General features: G+C 43.2%; 1 protein-coding gene across 1 annotated transcript in view; it reads right to left on the bottom strand.

Annotated features, from left to right (window-relative positions):
* Positions 1 to 19,359, bottom strand: part of col4a1 (collagen, type IV, alpha 1) — a 51,937-nt gene that overhangs the window by 20,029 nt on the left and 12,549 nt on the right. Inside the window, exons 2-20 of the mRNA XM_061233504.1 lie at positions 10,504 to 10,560; positions 8,089 to 8,178; positions 6,579 to 6,623; positions 6,231 to 6,275; positions 5,674 to 5,736; positions 5,184 to 5,237; positions 5,059 to 5,085; positions 4,732 to 4,809; positions 4,428 to 4,490; positions 4,140 to 4,175; positions 3,881 to 3,919; positions 3,662 to 3,757; positions 3,289 to 3,324; positions 3,131 to 3,190; positions 2,659 to 2,694; positions 2,447 to 2,491; positions 2,205 to 2,237; positions 1,452 to 1,512; positions 661 to 696 (exon numbers count right to left, since the gene is read on the bottom strand). Of these exons, the coding sequence (XP_061089488.1) occupies positions 661 to 696; positions 1,452 to 1,512; positions 2,205 to 2,237; positions 2,447 to 2,491; positions 2,659 to 2,694; positions 3,131 to 3,190; positions 3,289 to 3,324; positions 3,662 to 3,757; positions 3,881 to 3,919; positions 4,140 to 4,175; positions 4,428 to 4,490; positions 4,732 to 4,809; positions 5,059 to 5,085; positions 5,184 to 5,237; positions 5,674 to 5,736; positions 6,231 to 6,275; positions 6,579 to 6,623; positions 8,089 to 8,178; positions 10,504 to 10,560 (1,000 nt within the window). The remainder of the gene's footprint in view (positions 1 to 660; positions 697 to 1,451; positions 1,513 to 2,204; positions 2,238 to 2,446; positions 2,492 to 2,658; positions 2,695 to 3,130; positions 3,191 to 3,288; positions 3,325 to 3,661; positions 3,758 to 3,880; positions 3,920 to 4,139; positions 4,176 to 4,427; positions 4,491 to 4,731; positions 4,810 to 5,058; positions 5,086 to 5,183; positions 5,238 to 5,673; positions 5,737 to 6,230; positions 6,276 to 6,578; positions 6,624 to 8,088; positions 8,179 to 10,503; positions 10,561 to 19,359) is intronic.

Raw genomic sequence — 19,359 nt, 5'->3', positions numbered from 1 at the left:
GATGTGTCACTGTGATACCATGGTTACAGATGAATGATGTATCATTGTGATCCCATGGTTACAGGTGAATGATGTGTCATTCTGCTACCATGGTTACAGGTGAATAATGTGTCATTCTGATACCACGGCTACAATTAAGTGTCATTCCAATACAATGGTTATGGACCAAAGGGTGGGTCAATAAATGGGCTATCTTGTGCTCTGCCTGGTTTTAGCCATCAGGGCTTGTAGCCAGTGACTGGTTTGAAAGCTGCCGCACATTAATAGAGCAGCTACATTTACAAATACAATAAGGCCATCGACTGTTATTTTGAGTAAGGATTGATGATTTTCCTACAAAGACAAGCTGAACAGAAATGCTAACTACAAAGAAAGGACTAGAAAATTCTGAGAATGGAAGCATTGCATTCTGCCACTTGCAAGCATGAAGTTACACACATATTATCTTGAAAGGCCCTGAATAAAATAGATGATCACACTAGCATGTGCACCTTTAGCCTGTGCTAATGGATTAACGACTGAGATGACTCAGGTGCTGCAGTGTTATGAACACAACAAAGATTCATGAGAAGCTTGAATTGGCCATTCAAATCTCAGTCGCTAAGAGGTGGGTATCTGAGAATAAAGCAGGCTGTAGATGTCAGCTCTACTAACACTCACCTGGAAGACCTGGGTCTCCTTGACTACCGTGATAACCTAAGAAACAAAGATATGTTCTTACAAGTTGTGTACATGACTAACAAAATTCACTGAACCAAGGGTGACACTTGACAGAAATGGTCCGCCACTATTCCTTGTTTAGGTATTGTTTTTATGTGGAAAATGGAACATTGTTGTAAAAGCAAAGCAAACTTTTGGGATCAGAAAATCTGCATTGCTACTGATATGCACACAGCAATTAAATTAATTAATGACTAATGAACAATTAATTGACATTTACCAAATAAAATATTCATTCATTCATTCATTCATTCATTATCCTAACCCGCTTATCCTGAACAGGGTCGCAGGGGGGCTGGAGCCTATCCCAGCATACATCGGGCGAAAGGCAGGAATACACCCTGGACAGGTCACCAGTCCATCACAGGGCACACACACCATTCACTCACACATTCATACCTATGGGCAATTTAGACTCTCCAATCAGCCTAACCTGCATGTCTTTGGACTGTGGGAGGAAACCGGAGTACCCAGAGGAAACTCACGCAGACACGGGGAGAACATGCAAACTCCACACAGAGAGGCCCCGGCCAACGGGGATTCGAACCCAGGAAATCCTTGCTGTGAGGCGGCTGACTAAAATATGTTAAAGGGATTGAAGCTGACCTATTGAAGGGTTCATTAGAAATTAGTAAAAAAAAAAACACAATGGCAGGGATACTCCATGCCCGAAGCCTGACTGTCGCTGACAGTGACATCGTGGATGGTAGGGACGGAGAGTCAGTGCGTACCTCGTTCTCCTTTTATGCCGGGACTACCAGGAGATCCAGGAGGTCCGGGGGGGCCACCAGCCTATTAAAGTTAGCCTCAGTGTTATAGGTCGTTCAAAATGGTGATGAGTATCAGATGTGTCTTCACTAAATAAAAGATAATGCATAGACTATTGCATAGAAATAACAGCAGAAACCAGGTCTGTGTAGTCAAGCTCATTCACCCACTCACTCATGTTTTTGAGCTACAGAAGCATGTATGTTTTGCAACCAGATTGCAGTGTGCTGACTCCTTTGTAAGGCTTACAGTAGATATTCAAGAACCCAACAGTGGGTCACATAATTTTCAGGTCACCAATCGAACGCCAAGTGCAGGCCACTGTGATTACACATAGCCCTCTTATTGGACAAGTGTCACAGTCTAGTACCACGTCCATCACAGTTGAAAAATAACTAATGACACCAGCTTTCTGATTTAGAGTGGAGTGAGGAAAGGCAATGCCATTCAACCACTGTATCGCCCAAAGTCATTATGATACATGGATATGAACCTCATTCATTAATTGTTTCCATATAGAGAAAAATATCAGTGGGTACGTACTATTCAGACCAGTTTTTATTGGTCATTTTTGTAAAGGGGTTTAGTGACATCTGCTGGATAGGATAAGAACTGCAATGGGATTTACTGTACATGCGAGTTCATTTAAAAAAATGATGCAGAGAGTTTAAAAAGAGAAAATAATGGATGCATTGGAGATTCAGAAGCTTACTTACATTTCCAGGAGGCCCCCTGTCACCTTTTTCACCCTAAAGATAAGAGAACAATTTAAGCTCTGTTTTCACCCACAGAGAAGCAGACCCTATATTCTGGCTGTTCCAAGAAGCTAATTGCTGGAATGTTGAAGTTTGCTAAGTTTGAGCAATGACTTGGTCATGTACAGCATTCTAGCTTTGGCCATGAGAGAGAAAAGATGGTTTGAGCAGGTAAGCAAAGGAAAGGGTTTGAAGTAAGTTACCGGTCGTCCAGTGTATCCAAGTGTGCCATCATAACCTCTCTCCCCCTGAAACACAGATGTTAGTCAGGGCGTGAAATGCTACACAGTCTTAAAAATTTGTATGAAGACAGTATTATAACAAGTTATTAAATGAAAATGTACAGGTCCCTTCATTTTGGTCCCCCAGTTCATTTCGAAAACTTGACCAAGTGGAGTTTGAAAAAAGAACTTACTTTGCTGCCATATTCGCCATCCTTGCCTGATTTGCCCTGAAAACAGAGGAAAACACAATTCAGTCCCTGTCATCGAAGCATTACAACCTACAGCTACTTAGAAAGTACCCAATATTTCATATACAAAAGCTCATTCATTCTCAATTAACTCTTCATAAGATTATAACAAGGAATATATCTGTGGCGGCTGGGCTGGTCGCCTTAACAGTCACTCGGTTTAAATTTTTTTGCCTTTTTTATTTTAGTTTATTGTGTTAGTCTGTTATTTTTGCCTGGAACCCATAAGAGGGATGGGTAAAGACTTTTTATTATTTATTTTGTGTTGGTGTGAGCACTCTCTCTCTCTCCATGTGGCAAACAATGTCGAGAAACCCAAAAGTGTTGCTTCTCCCTCCCAGGGGAGCGGCATGGCGTGTGACAATGCCATGTTCTACATTGTGTAAACTGAATGAAGAGAGAGCTGAACACTCACCCTGGGACCGGGAGGACCCGGTTCACCTTTGATCCCATGGTGATGTGGCAGACAGTAGCCCTGTGAAAGAATATGCAGGACACCGGTCAGATGTAATCATACTGTTTAAAGTTCTATATAATTTTCTCTGTAGGTTTTTCACATGAGGAAAACTTTACTTTTTCTCCTCTGTCTCCACGTGCACCCTTTTCTCCCTGCAGAAAAGGAGGGAGTTCTCTGTCAGGAAGTTGACATGCAGTATGGAAATACAATGCAATACAATGTCCTCCTAAGACACGCCAATTCATTTGTATCCCCTGTAAGGGATATGAGTCAGATTAAGATCAGATGATCTTAATCTCAAGAACCATGAATTTAACTGTGCTGGTACCTACACTAGAAGGCACATTCATTGCAAATGTAAGAAATTACATTCTTCAAAATATTTTCAATGCGCAATGTCTTTGTCATCCAAGATACCTAACTTTGTTTCTGTTGGGCCTCAGGAGGATATAATACAGAATCGTTTTATCTTTTAAAACAACGACATACCCGCGGTCCTTGTTCGATATGAGAAAGAGGGGGGGACTCGGATTCATGAGAAGGGCGTCCTGGGGGACCCGGGGGGCCCCTTATGCCTGGACTTCCCTGTAAAGACAAAGAACATAAACATACACGACAAGCAAACACTCAGCAGAGGCTGTGCATCAGAAAGCCAGTGCAGTCATCAGAACTGGAGCAATAATCATCTATCAGGTTTGAAGGCTTTACCTTTTCTCCTTTTTCACCCAGGAAAGTCAGCCTGTCACCCTGAAATGAAAAGAAAACATTGACAGTAATGCCTAAATATCAAGAAAAACTGTTTTATTGAACTCTGTGGAGCATTCTGAGGCATTCAGCCTGCTGAACCTAAAACTAAATATACGTACATATTACAGCAATTATAATAACAATAGGAAGATTATTATTCGTATTATCATTAATAAACTGAGTATTATGTTGCTGGAAATAGATCCTGTATTTAGCCTACCTTCGGTCCAGGTGGCCCAGGAGGACCTGGATAACCCTGGGGTAAAATAAAACAGATAATTAAAGCACAGGAAATATGATCATATCCACTCAAATGCTTGCATCTGAACTAACAGCCTAAATGCAGACACTATGGAATGTAGGCTGCGTACTTTCTGAATGACGCCGATCGTAATTGAATGATATCATGTCATTAAATGTTATCATATTAATTATTTCCAGCTGCGCCCTTTTGTGTGGATCTTTAGCGCAGGACAGAGGGGCCTAGTCCTGACTGATCATCACTCACTCTGGCTCCCTGAGTGCCAACGGGTCCAATTGGCCCTGGGACCCCCGCAGGTCCTGCAGGCCCCTACAGGGAGAAAGATGGAGGCACTCTGATTACCTGGCCATTTAGCTTAAATTAAGCACGTAAAAACCTGTAATTCAGTACTATGAATATCTAATATTTGACACACACACACAGCAGTGGTATTTTATATTAATAAGTGCATATGCGATGGGACACACTGTTACATAGCATTAAACATGCTTGTACATACTGTACCGCCTTTTAGTGAATATGTGCCAGTGTTCTGAGCTGCTGGACCCACCTGTGAACCTGAGTACCCAGGAAATCCTTTTTCACCTTTCTCTGGGATAAAACCATCAAGGACACCACCTGCCTCACCCTGAGGGAGGGGGAGAGAGAGAGAGAGAGAGAGAGAGAGAGAGAGAGAGAGGGAGGGAGGGGGAGAGGGAGATTAAGAGACAAAGAGAGAGAGAGGGAGCGAGAGGGAGAGACTGCATTAAAAGAGCAGCGACAAGTAATTATGGGGAAATTTATATGACTTGCATATCCTATCACAGGGCTGTGATATCTCATATCATCTTTAGAAGATCAAAATGAAATATGATGGATTGACTAATAATCTCATTACCTTCATTCCTGGCACACCATGGGCACCCTGGGGAGGGCAGGAGAACAGAAGGTTAAATACTCTCCTCTCCAGACTGCAGTAAATCAGGTGACTGAACACACAGGGGTGGGTATGCAGGTACTTACAGGTGGGCCTGGCAGACCTGATACGCCCGGGAGTCCGTCTAAGCCTCGCTCTCCCTGCGATACAGGAGGAAGCATGAGTTAGCATCTCGTCTCGATGATACGAGTTCAAATCCTAAATGAGGTGGAACCTTTCTCCTGATCCCCTGATAAACACACGTTATCACCTCAAAAAACAAGGTTATTTGGCCTGATTCCATAGAGGAACCCTTTATGGAATCCTGTATCATAGGTGTGTAGTGTAGTAGTTCCCAGACAAATAACTATTTAACTAGATAGGATTATTCTATGGAATCACAGGATTTTTTCCCATTTTTTTCAGAGCGTATAATCTAGACAAGAATCGCGGGCAAAATACACATGTTAAGATGTAACTTAACTTTGTGACTAAGCTTCTGAGGCAGCGGGAATGGACACATAAGTGTAGGAAAATCACTCAGGATGAATATTGCTTGTATTTTTGTATTTTTTTAGATGTATTGTAAGATTCTACCTTTGTCCCATTGCATCCTGGGATTCCTGCTCCACCGGGAGGGCCATCCTGTCCTGGGATTCCCTGGAGATGGAAAAAAAAAAATAGAGTCCATTATTAAAATAATGGGTGTGAGAGGACCTGTAGTGGAAGGCAGTAAAAGCTTAATGTAGCTGATGTTCATACAGTAAACTAGCTTATTTTTGTAAAGTAGTTGAGCACAAATGAAGAAATACTTACCTCTAGTCTAACTGTGCTTCATGTGGTTTTCATTAAGTGTAATACAGATGATGCAAATGCATTCCAACACATATTAAATGTTTGTGTAGTACAAACTCTTACCATTATTTACAGTATGACAATCCTTTTTCATGACACGCATACGTAGCTATTTCTGACATAATGTAGCCTTAAGAATGCAACAAAATGTGTCTAATTACCAGTTTGTTCCAATATATACAATTATGGCTGGATTAGAAATTTGCATATGAAGGGGAATCTGAGTCCTTGCCTTATCACTGTTTTGTTTATCAAATGGACATTGTGCTGAAAAGATCATGTAAGGAGGATTATTTTACCGGAAGACCTGGATTTCCTGGGAATCCTGGTAACCCAGGAGGGCCCTGAAAAACAGAGATATCAGAGTCACATCATCATTTTCATTACCTTCATCTTCATCACTATCCACATCATCGTCACTTCTGTCATCGTTATCTTTATCATCATCCTCTTCACTATGATGATCATCTTCATCATCATAAGTATCACCATCACGATCATCATCATCATTATCCTTATCATTGCCACCACCACCATCTTCACACTCATTATGACTTTCCATCACGAAACAATCTATACCATCAGACCAGAACGTCTTCTGGTGGGCTGACACACAATGTAAAGGTGGGTGTGTTTGAAGTACTCACTCGTATTCCTTTCATTCCAGGAGCTCCATATTCACCATGATCGCCCTGCAAAGACAGTCACCACACTCAGACACCGCACTGAACAGGGACCCAGATCATCATCATTGTTAGAGAACTGGGCTAAGAACTCCAAGACTACAGTTCCCATGAGCACTGTTCCCAGGTTGAGCACTGCTGTTGTGCCACTTCAGCAAATGTCCTGCTGTGTAAATTAATTGAATTGTTTGTGTGCTGCTTCAAGGTCAGGGTGTGAGCACTCCATTGACCAGCAGAGGCCGCTGTTGAGAGATACAATAGTCATCCCAGTCATATGGTTTAGCCATAAATTGTAGCCCTAAGTGCACTCCTGTATCTAGTTGTGTCTCAAAACAACTCTACAGCTCTGAACAATGAAACACTAACAGAGAAAAAAAGAAAGTGACGATCTCAAGACAAGATCTCATAGCTCTCTCCATTGTTTCACTGTTTACACTATATTCTCCCGGATGAAACATTGACCTTTGAAGAGGTGGGAAAATTCTGACCTTTCAAATATTATGTCCATTATGTCCTTTCCTCCCCTAACCTAACCCACCAGAGCTGGAAGTGACTGACTTATTGTTTAGACAATCAATCAACAGATCACTACTCTCCCTGGTGGGCAATCTGATTTCAGACAAATTAGAACAGCCATATACAAGATACAACAAAAAAGAAGTAGTCTGTGATAAAATGGCACTTAGTAATTTAGATGCCATTTGTAATTGTACAGTAGTTAAAATGTCCAGGCACAGGGAGAGGCTATAGGGGAATGGAAAGTGCCGTGGACAGGGCAAACATTGGGTGGCAGTTTGCGACCCCAACGCCCTTTACATGTGAATAATGTTGCATGTCTTCCTCCACTTCCTCTCTGTAGTGAAGACTTCCTGTGTGCGAGCGCAGACCTGTTTTTCTGACTGCGGTGATGTTGTCTGAGGGTCTGCGGGGTCTGAGGGGTACCCCGCGGACAATGCCAGACCTGGGCCTTTTCACAGTACTGAATCTGCCCTCCTTAAAGTGTAAAATGACCTGCTGTTGACAGCTGACTCCGGAGATTGCTCTATCTTAGTTTTGTTGGACCTTAGTGCTCCTTTTAACATGGTCAACCATGATATCCTAATTGACTGGATTAAGCATATGCTTGGCATTCAAGGCACTGCCATTTGCCTCTTATCTAAAGAATAGAACCTTCTCAGTCAAATTCAAGAGCTTCTCATCAACCTTAGCTCCTATTCCATGTGGAGTCCCCCAGGGTTCAATTTTAGGGCTTATTCTTTTCTGCCTATACATGCACCCCCTCGGTTCTATTGTGGAGAAATACAATATTTAGTTCCACTGTTATGCATATGATATTTAGCTATGCCGCCCGGAAAAAATAACGCGTTCACTTAAACCCATTCCGCACTACTGTTTCTGGTCTCTGGTGGCTGTCGATAGCGGATTGGTCAGGCTCTTGGGTGGCCCAACACAGGAGGTCAGGGGCCTCACTCACCTTGGGCCCCATCGGCCCCACTGGGCCCTCGTGTCCTTGCATGCCAGGAAACCCCATGTTGCCCTGCAGTCCAGGAAATCCCCTCTCACCCTTGGAGACACAGAAGAAGGGGACCGTTACATTGTATCGTGGCTCAAGCTGACAGATTGCCATGGGCCACTGAACATGTAGGTGTGGCCACACGCAGTGTGTACACACAGGCTTCATGGGAAATCACTTGCTCACCTGCTTAAGATTCTCACAAAACGATTTTTTTAACTTTACATTTACAATTTAAACCACAGCAGTGCAATCTTCAGTTCTATGTCAGCTGTACGTATAGCAGAACAGTGATTTTAGGAAGGAAGTGCTAAATTAATTAATTAATTAATTCCCATAATATTAATCCTGTTATCAGTTGGTCAACAAACTGAACTGGGCAAATGGACTTTCCTGTTCAGTACTCAGTGCAGCTAGCAAACACTAGGTGGTAGTGTTGCTCACACTATATGGCCTGACCCAGTGAACTACTTTCTCCCACAGTTCTCTCTCCACATTTTTCTTAGGAGTTCCACTTCCAAGAATGCATGTCTGTGAGTGTGTGTGTGTGTTCATGTGTGTGGGTGTATGTGAAACTGATGCCGTGACATTCATGTGGTTGCACTCCCATTAATAGGCATTTCCTGCATTAGACTAAATCTATTTCTAACTAGAAGACACGGTTGGGATAATAGTTACAGTTAACAGCATATTTCTTTCTGCATTCCCATCTATCAGTTGTTCATTCCACACATTTCTTTTGGTCGTAAACATGACTTATAAAAAGAACAGTCCCACTTTCTTCCCATGGCCTCCTTTTTCAGAGAATAGGCATGAAAATGACATTTTCACATTTCTTCCCAAGTGCATTAGAATTTTAATGAATTTTCAGTAATGACCAGTCATCACTGTCAACCAACTATTTGAAAACCCTTACAAATAACCAAAGGTTTGTTGTCCAGGGACTGTGAGAATGTGCCAGGTTTTTAAACCGTAGGCCTCTGTAGGCTTGTGCTTGGGGTTAGGCTTTCTGAGATGACCTCCTGGTCGCACTGTTTGGCTTTCTTAGGGGCAAGTCTCCTGAGTTTGCCTTGGGATATTTTATTTGGCAGTGCGGTAGCTGGAAGCTGTACCTAGAGGGCTTCTGTTCACCATGTTCCCCCATACTGCCATCAAAGCTCTCACATTGGTACACTGCAGACTAAAAAGGAATGATTCCCATGCCAGGAAAATCTAGACTGGATCGGATCATGGGAACCGGGCCTCCTGCCAGCGGGAACAGAACGGTTTGCCGTGAGGGACGAGAGGGGGAAGTGACATCATCAGAGCAAGGGAAGAATTCCATCTTAGGGAAAAAAAGAGGTGATTCAGTGGAAAGAGCATGTGCAGGGCATTACCAGCTTCAACAGCTCGGGACAGGTCAGTGAGTCAGCGAAAAGCACGAGCCACACAGATAAGGGCCGGTTTTATTAACGCCGGCAGGCAAGTGCTGATTTGGTGATGCTGTGTGGAGCGACAGAGCTGGACTGCTGCAGAGGGTAATCATGATCGCCAATCTGCTCTTCCTAGGCCAGTGTCATGAAGCTCATCTTATTTTGCCCTGGGTTGGTCTGCAAGGCAACAGAACTGATAACACAGAGGCACAGCCAATCTGGGGTGATCAGATTACAAACCCGGGTGTCATAACAAAGGGATAAAAGAAAGTAATGCAGCTACCTCTAACTAAAGCTTTAACTCACAGCACATGGAGACAGAGCTTCCAGTTAAACCGCAGCTCTAATTCATAGCACATCTGAATATGACATAATACACCTCATCTACACCTGAAAGGTACCCTCATTCTACAGGGAAATTCAACACCGCTGTGACATTCTGTTCCAAGAGCACTACTTTATGATATCAATTTATTTGTTTATTTGATTGCTTTATTTCAGTAGCCCTGATGCTACACTTGTTCACCGATCTGACTGTTTACATGAGGCTGCCTGGGAGAATGCGTGGGCTGTCATTGGCTAAAAGTGAGGAATCACTTGTACCAGTGCCTGTTTTTATATTTACACAAGTCTCGTGGTTTCATTTTAGACACACAGTAGAGTACATACACTGCCACCTCTGATGTTTTACTGCCGCTCTCTCTCTCTTTCTCTCTCTCTCTCTCTCTCCCTGATTAAGTTGTTCTCATTATTTCCTACTGATGTGTTGCTGTGACTTTTGCTGTCATCAAAAGGCACCGGCCCCCCCCAGCCCCCAACTGCCCCACCAGCCTCACACACAGGAGCAGACGCAGTCTAGCTGTTCTGTGGCTCCGCTGACAGGCTGCCATGTCCCTACGCAGCAGGGGATTAAGGCGGACGTATCACAGGTTAGGCCTTAACAGCGAGATTCAGCACCACTCACCTTTTCACCTTTCACACCGCTGCAGTCACACTTTCCACATCCTGACCCCGAGCAGCCCTGCAGAGAGAACACACACACCTGCTCAGTGTACAGGTACAAGAAACAAACCTCTTCTGTCACATATGTGACAACCTTAAAGGTACAATAGGTCAAGAGAGGGAAAGCATCAACAAACACCTTCAAACCACAACACCGTTTATCCCTCCCTCTTCTCTGTAAACCCACTGACGTTGAAACGCCATTGGCTGTGGCAATTAGAACCAATTTTCAACCAATGAGCTTGAATTATTGTACTGTTTTGGTACAGAGTGTCGGGCCGTCAACTGTATATTTTGAAACCCGAATTTAAGGACTATAAACACAGGCAGAGGAAGATGATAGGAAGGGATTTTACAATGGTTTTGTAACAATGTTTTAACACAAAAATCTTACCTTTTGTACCTTCAAAGGAAACCGTCCACCAATGTAGTGTCACACTAACTGCCACCAGATGGTAGCAAACTAAAAAAAAGTTACATTTTCACCTTGCACTGGAGAATGCACTCCACCGCTATCAAATTAAGTCACCACAGTAGTGGTCATGTCATTCCTTAACTCGCTAGAAGTAGATACAAATAGTAACAAACAGAAGATGGTCTAGTTTTTAGAGTGACTGACTGGAGAGGAAATCTCCAAAGATTCTGCTTTGACACGCATGAAGAGTTGTGCTCCATGCTGTGAGAGTACATGTCACCGTATCGTTTATGTATGGTTTAGCATTCTAGTTCCTGAGATTGCTATCCCTCAGTGTAACCGCAACACGCTGATCTGACAGGAGATCAAAGCGTTAGGTACCTCTTCATATTTTTGCTGTTTACAACTTCAAAAACCCAAACATGACATCAAACAAACATGATCTGAGGACAAAAACTGTCTGACAAAATAGGCACTAAATCTAGATTCCATATGAAACTGGCCTCAGCCCAGTGTAGTGCTTTTTAATGACATGAGAACAAGCTTAGAAGATGCCATCGTGGGAATGTGAGGCTGGTGTTCCTATGGGAGATCTCAGGGAAACAGAACAGAAAATGTTCTTTGGTCCGGCTCAATGGGCTCCACAGAACTGAAACACTGAACACACCCAAAAATAAAAAAGAACAAAGCTGGTCAGAGGGAGAGAGAGAGAGAGAGAGAGAGAGAGAGAGAGAGAGAGAGAGAGAGAGAGAGAGAGAGAGAGAGAGAGAGAGAGAGAGAGAGAGAGAGAGAGAGAGAGAGAGAGGGGGGCAGTGATGTGTGAACCTGGCTTCATGAAACAAGAAATTAGCTACTGTATAATATCAGCAACTCGCTGATTTAAACCATGTTCATTATAATAACCCAAAGACTAGCCCTAACCCATTTGAGGTATAATGTGTTCCATTACATTCCCAAAAACCACAATGCCAAGTGCTGGAGTTTTACTGCAGAGTGTCCTATGGCTCAGTTGGTTGTGGGTTCAAAACTCAGGGGAGACACTGAAACAATGTATGCATTCATAATCCTGTATGTCACTTTGGATCGAAGTGTCTTATAAGAATCCGGTTTATGCTTCGAAATCCCCTGGCATTGTCCGGATTCAAAAGTCAGTCAGAGCCAAAGTCACTCATCCAGCTTGCATCTGCATGGTCCATCTGTGACAGACGTCAGGAGACACCATCAGGCACGCTTTGGCTGACCCCACAGGACCCATGGCCTCTAGTCTGAGGGAAAGCTCCACCCCGCCCCCCCAAGCTCCACCCGGCCCCGCCCAAAACCTTGTGATTCTCGTCAAAGACTAAAAAAAAACAGACTGCAGTAAACACTTACCGTCCAAGTGGCTACCAAATTGAATCAATGTCCCTGACCACCAGGGTACAGACGGGGAGAAGAAAGGGTCTAGTGTAAATAGTGTAACCCTTGCACACTGTGCCCCTCCTGCACTGTTACTACAGTAACAGAAGTCCGCCCGCCCACCCCATCCACCCATAACACAGGCGAGTGATTTTTCTGTTGAAGTGCTATTGTCTGAACATGAACCAATACTGAATCATCAAAGCCAGAACAGATGGAAAGTATGAAATATGAAATTTTTATGGCCTGCTATCAACAGTGTACTTACCTACCTCTCATGTTGCATTATTGTGGTTGACTGTATATTTTTAGTCTACCAACAGGGGGCGCAAACCAGGCCCTTCCTGCTCACCAATGCTCTAAACTAAAAAGCAGCACCCAGAGTATTGTGAGTGTACAGCAGACATGACTCTGTGTGCACACATGACCCCCAAATGTGATTCCAGGTGTGTGAATATGTGCATGTGTGTGTGTGTGTGCCTTAGCATGTGTGCATGCTCGACACACACGTTTGACGCACTATAATTTGTTTCTGATCCCAGGCGCGATTACTCTCCTTCTGAACCAGACCGTATTTGTTCAGGGGAGTCTGGTTCATCTCCGCGGTGTTTGTTAGCACCGATGACGGCAGCCCACGACCCGTGGAACAACCGCGACCGGCGTTTCATCCTCCCACCCGCGAACACTTTCCAGAAACCACCGTCATCCACGTGCCTGCACAGTGACCTCATTCCCCCGAGTCACATGCGGATGATGCGTTCGTTAGGCGGCGGTTTACTTTGTTTGAGTGCTGTTTAAAAGTGTGACATTTGTTTTGGCAAGGTGTCCTGTGCCATGGATAACAAGTACATCTGCTTTGCCTACCAGAGAAGTGCGGGGTTAAAATGAATCAATTCCAAATCAAGTGCCTGTACCGTTCTCAAGAGTCAACAAAGAGCTAACTGCACCAAAGGTACATATATGGGATTGAGCTTTGCACAAGTTTGAGACCAAACACCCAACACATTATTAGCACATTGAGTGCTAATAATAATCATGAATAATGACCTCAAAGCACTCTGATTCTCATCAACACTTTTGCATTACTACAATTTGAAGCGATACTATCACTGAAAAATGAATAGAACTGTAGAGTTCCTCGAACCCATATGGAGCTCTAATATACATAGATATCATATATGTCAGTCTTGTTTTTATATTGGGACATACATGTCTATATATTAGATTCCTGTATGGCAACACTGGGGTCAAGTGGGACAAAGTGATCCTTTCACGAGAGGATACATTACTGTTGTTTCCCACTAAACTAAACCAACACTGTTTCCTAGTCAGGGTGTTTGTATGTGGCTCATTTAAGCCTTCTCAGATAATTGCTTGGGAGAGGAAGTCTAGTCGATCCTTCTCCTTCCTTCCCGACAGGATTCTCCTGAAGGAAGCATCCACATCTTTTGTTTACGTGCATTTTTATGTTTCTCTGAATGGACAAATGTTTTCTCCTTCCCCTCCTTATGCTGTTCACCTTTCCTTTTGGAATGTGTGTGTGTGTGTGTGTGTGTGTGTGTGCTTGTGTGTCCATTTAGGTGTGAAGGCTATGCATGCACTCTACTGCACACTCATTGGGTGTTTGCCTATGCCTGGCGGGGGGGCATGCAGGCAGAGGTCAGGATGCAGAAATTCTAGCTGGGTGGGGCTGGCATCTCTCTCTCTTTCTCTCTCTCTCCCTCTCTCTCTCTTCTCTCTCTCAAGCCTGCTTCCTGGACTCTACACCAGACCCCCAACTATTTGTGTATGTGTGGAAGCAAGATGTACTGTGATAAAGACCTGTGTGACTTTGACTGATATTTTTGTTTGTTTCCTTTTCAAAGACAAAGAGCCACATCCAGGCCCAGGATGTTAACCCCGTTCAAAAAAGGGGGCTGTTTATCAGCTATAAGAATGAGCTTATATGAGATCATGGATGACCAATAACCTAAAATAAGTATATTAGAGGATTGCAGATGAGCTCAATAAAATAAAAATTCTTATAATAAGAAAACCATACAAAAGATATTTCTCAGTACAAGTAACTGGTCCAGTCCCCTGTAAGTCAAGGTTGAGAACACATGTTGATGGAACCCAACCCCCTATTTCAGAAGACCTGCATGGGTGTTTACATGTTCCAACAGCAGTGATAAAAGCTCCATGAAGAAACAGGCCGAATCCTGCTTACAGGAGCACTCCACAATCCAAACGTACATCAATCCATACAAACTCATACAAGCCAAATCTCCAAATCTGGCAAGGAGATATTCCAATCCTGAACCTTCATATATACAGGTCCGGACACTCATTCTCGTATAATGTGATTATTGATTTGCAAAATATGCCTAGATACACACTGACAGCACACTCTCACTCTCAAGAGAAACATATTCAAGCTAAAACAAATTTAATCTACCTTCAGGTATAAATCATGGACATAAGATGTGTAACTTAAACATATCCCCGGCACAACCCTAAAAGTAAACCTTTCAGTAAATTAAAACATAACTCCAACTGTTTACATCACCGTATATACTGTCGGCACCTATGAGGCCCAAAAATATTTCCCTATAATACTCGGTCCATATTCCTTCTCAGAAAAGAAGAGTTCAGACAGAGGTCCTGGCTGAGGAGTGGGTGGAGGTACATCTGTGGTGGATCCGTTCTGCATTGCAAAATCTGACGGCATCTGACAGGTCTAGAAGCTCTCGCTCCACTTGACTTCCAGCTGATGTTGGCTCATCCGTACAGACACGCTATATGTTGTAAATATCCTGACTATTTGAAGATGTAATGCTAGATTTAGTTCACTGCAGTACAATGTCTGAAAGAGGTCAAATTTTGTGCATCTATCCATATTTTTTTGTAAGCTTTGTAATATCTTGGTCATTTAATTTCATTTAAATATCAGTTCAGTATATTCCATTTCAATGAAGGTAGTCTCATGCTTTAGAACTGTGTCACATAGTCGGTCAATGAGTTAATCAGTCATGTCTGTAACTTTGAAGGAGCACCTGAGTCCAATCACACATTCAGTCTGAGTGAAGTGGTTGATGTGTTCTGCTGAGTAATCCTTATCCTAGAAGCCTTAATGATATATACAGTACATTGTACAGTCTAGTTAACAAAGAGCATGTGTATTTATACCAATTCACAGGAGCACCAATAGTAATGTGAAGTTGAAATATATTTAGTATTTTCTTAGTTTTTTGGCCCCAGCCCTCCAGTAGCCAGACTGAATACTTCTGCATGGCCCATACCATGTCAAATACATACATGTTTTGGATTCAATTACTTTTCTATTCAAATACTTTTCTTTACTGAGATTGTCTGATGTATTGGAACCAATGAAATACTCTCAAAAAGCGCAAACCCCGCCTTCGGATCCTCTTGGTTGGTCCGAAACAATGACGAATTTCACACAGGTCTGGCATGGTTCCTGCAGTGTGGTTGCTGCACAAGTCATGACCACACCGCAAGAACTCGGAATGCCAGAACCCACAACCGAGTCAAAAATGTAGCCACATCTGTTTGTTGTGAGCGGGCAGACTTTCTCCGGCCGCGACGCGTTGCCGGTTTCTTGCTCTCTGTGGCTCTCTGCCCCCCTGACTTACTGGGAAGAGCTGCAGCTGGTTTAGAGTGCCACTGGTGGGCTGCCTCCCTGTGATGGCACGTGTTTTGGCGGTAATGAACCACAGAGTTTAGGAGAGGAATGACCGCCCGCATTGGCCCGTTCCATGCAGTGTCACGTTCTGAAGGTGACCCTGTCTGGTCACAGTCGCTGCTTCGGTGCATCACGGTTGCAGCGGATGTTTCCACCCCCCGCCCCTCACAATAGCAGGATTAAGCAGAGGTCACACTGGGTTTGCGGTGTGTTTGCAAATTTAAAAAGGGGGTGTTGGCGAAAGTTAAAAATGTCCTTCATCACAGTCACAACATCTCAAATAAGCAACATTTAAATTTCACCACTCCACCTGCCCCTCGGACACTTTTTTGTGGTAGCTGGTGCGCAACTACTTCAGCAGGGGAAACATGTAATTACAACCTGCTGGGGAAATCACTGCTGCTACAGAACATAATAAAGCGTACAAGGGGAAACCATGCCTGAGGGGACGTCACAGTGAACACCTAAATTAACTCAAACCAGAGCTTTGGATACACATGAGCAATATTAACAGTGTGGTTAGGGAAATAATAAAGGAGGTCATTTTCTTTAAAATCAGAAATCTGTGCTGAAAAACAGATCCCCTTCAGACAGAAGGAGGTGGAAGGGCTTGGGACTCTAACATGTGGGAGACAGACAGCAGCAAGCAGCAATAGGAGAGGACAACAGACCCTACATGAAGGCTATTGGGCTGTACCTCAGCCAGGGGCCATATAAAAAATTAATGCATAAATGCTACCGTACTGTTTAAGCACCAAATTAAACCACAACCGTGTGCTCCTGGGCACTGAAAAGGGAGGCTTATGGTTCTCACATTGTCAACCCACGTTTGACATCTGACTGGGGAAATTAAATTAGTAAGACCTCTCCTTTCTCAGAGGATAAAATAAATCAAAATGGCGCAAGTGGCATCAATTTAACATTCAATTCGTAACACGTTCCAAACCAGCTGAGAGCCCTCCCAAAAATAACTAAGCATCCCTCTGCGAGGATTAAAGTGGCATTTCACCTTCTGGGGGTTTTTGGTACTACTTCTGTTTTAATGCATGCATTTGACTGGCCTTTGATTTTGCCTTGGAAGGATATTTACAACATTTACAAGTTTCTTGATCTATGGGCTTTACAATAGCTGTTATTGGATGCACTCAGAACTGAAAATACACTGATATAACCTTTTTTTACAACAATTGCTTTAAAGTTGCAAAAGTGGGCTCACAGCAACCAATAAATATTTGCTATGAAGTGTGGGGGGGGTCTGGGGTGGTGTGAGATCAGAGAAATGTGCCTGAAGGGGGTGTTACTTTCATCATTTTCATGAAGTTTATTACTTGTCTGTCAACGGCTGAGAAATTCCCACAATTGAACAGCAGATGATCCGCAGTTACTATGTAGAAGTAAAACCCAGAATGTTTTAACAGAGTCTGTTGTAGTGTGAACTCCTTCTTTGTGGGTCACCATGTTAGCCGAGTACTGGCATTTTAAACAGTGTGTTAGCCACACAGCTAGCAATCACATCCTGAAGAGACGATGACCCACATGGCAACATACAGTACAGTACATAGGCCGCCTCCCGCCACCACTGATCCTCATCTACTAATAACATTACAGTACATACTGCCCCTCACCCACATAAACCCTGCTGAAAAAACAGCTCAAGCTAGGTTTTGAAACAGCTGGTAGCTGGTTGACCAGTTAGACCAGCTCCATACTGAGCAAGGTTTGATTAGCCCAAGCTATGTTTTGACACAGCTGGTTGCTGGTATTCCAAGCTGGTCATAGTTGGAGTTTACACCAGGGGTATTACAATCTCTTTCTTTCTCACTCTCTCTCACTCACTCGCTCTCTCTCTCCCTCTCTCTTCCCCCTCTCTCTCTCTCTCTCTTTCTCCAGAAAGAGACTGAGGGGTTATCTGGATTTGTTTTTTGTTGTTGGTTGTTAAGCTATGATTTCTGTTTTTGAAATATTCCCCCTCTGTTTTTCTATCTCTTTCTCTCTTCTTTGAAGTGAGAGATGCATTGTTCCATTTTATTTTTTTATTTTTTGCTTTTTTTGTGATACGCATTGCAGATAACTAAACCCAGTGCTGGTGGCTGATCCTATCACCAATCCCTGGAGCCAGAGCCAAAATTCAGTGTAGCTCCTCCCTCCGAAGACCAACACTGAGCAGCCAGTTATGTTCCAGATCTTTCCTGTCCAAGGATTCAAAACAGGAGGGAAAATAAGTGACAAAAGCAGGCATCACTGTTTATCTGTCTGACAGGCATACTAACCTGCTCTAGGTACAGTATCAAGCTCTAACCTGGAGCTTGATTATGTGAGCCGTTGGCTGGATAAAGTGACCAGCACACTATACTGGGCTTTCCCCATGGTTGCCATATTCTGGATGTTTCTCATGATACATTCCCAAGTCTCTACAGTCTTTTAAATTCTTCCTGGATTTGGAAAGCATTCCAGGATGGTGAGGATTATATTATAGATGGCTGTGAATTTTTCAGCATTGCAGCTTCAAATGATTAAAGACAACATTCCTGATCCACCAAATACCCACACACATATCTCACACACACAAACACATGCACACACAGTTCACACACACGCCCACCCACACACACACAATCACACACAGCATGCATGCACCCACACACACACAACGTGAACACAAGAATCTTGTGGCTATGAATAATTACAGATAAGTCTCGTGACAAGGCCTGGAGAGCCAGGCATCACCAATCACCTGCCTGTACCAGAGTGACAGGCATCACCAATCAATCAGAGGAATTTGAGAGGCTTACTGTACTGAATAAATAGTATTGCATTTAGTGGATTTTCTCCACTAAACCAAGCTCATGCCTGAGCTGCGTTGTGAATAATTCTGAGGCACGCGTGACCTGTAAAACTGCAGGTCCATTCAAGCACAGTTAATAGAAACATCGCCTGCTTCAGACATGCTTTATCTAAATCTGAGGCTAATTTAATTACACTTCCAGTTTAAACATAAACACATAAATCAAACAAGGATTCAGTTGCTCTCTGGTTCACTTTTTGCAGGAGATTCTTCCATTTAAGGCATGTAATCTTTAGTCTTTTCATTGCGTGTGCGTAGATAATCTTCCAGCTTCTTCATAATAAGAGCCCACTGCTAGCTTTTGTTGATTGTTAACATTGTTCTGCTATGTCTAGACCAATGACTGATGCTATTTTAAAGATGTCCCTCTTCAGAGTGAAAGGCTACTTTCAAGGTTCTGACTAGATGGCTTCAGTATGCCTATGGGGGGCGCACTTGTCTGCCAGCACGACTCTTTCCTTAACGTTTACTTAACTTG

The sequence above is a fragment of the Conger conger genome, chromosome 3 (assembly GCF_963514075.1).
Source record: "Conger conger chromosome 3, fConCon1.1, whole genome shotgun sequence".
Taxonomy (NCBI): domain Eukaryota; kingdom Metazoa; phylum Chordata; class Actinopteri; order Anguilliformes; family Congridae; genus Conger; species Conger conger.
Note: the sequence above shows the minus strand (reverse complement) of the source record. Positions and strands in the feature narration are given on the sequence as shown.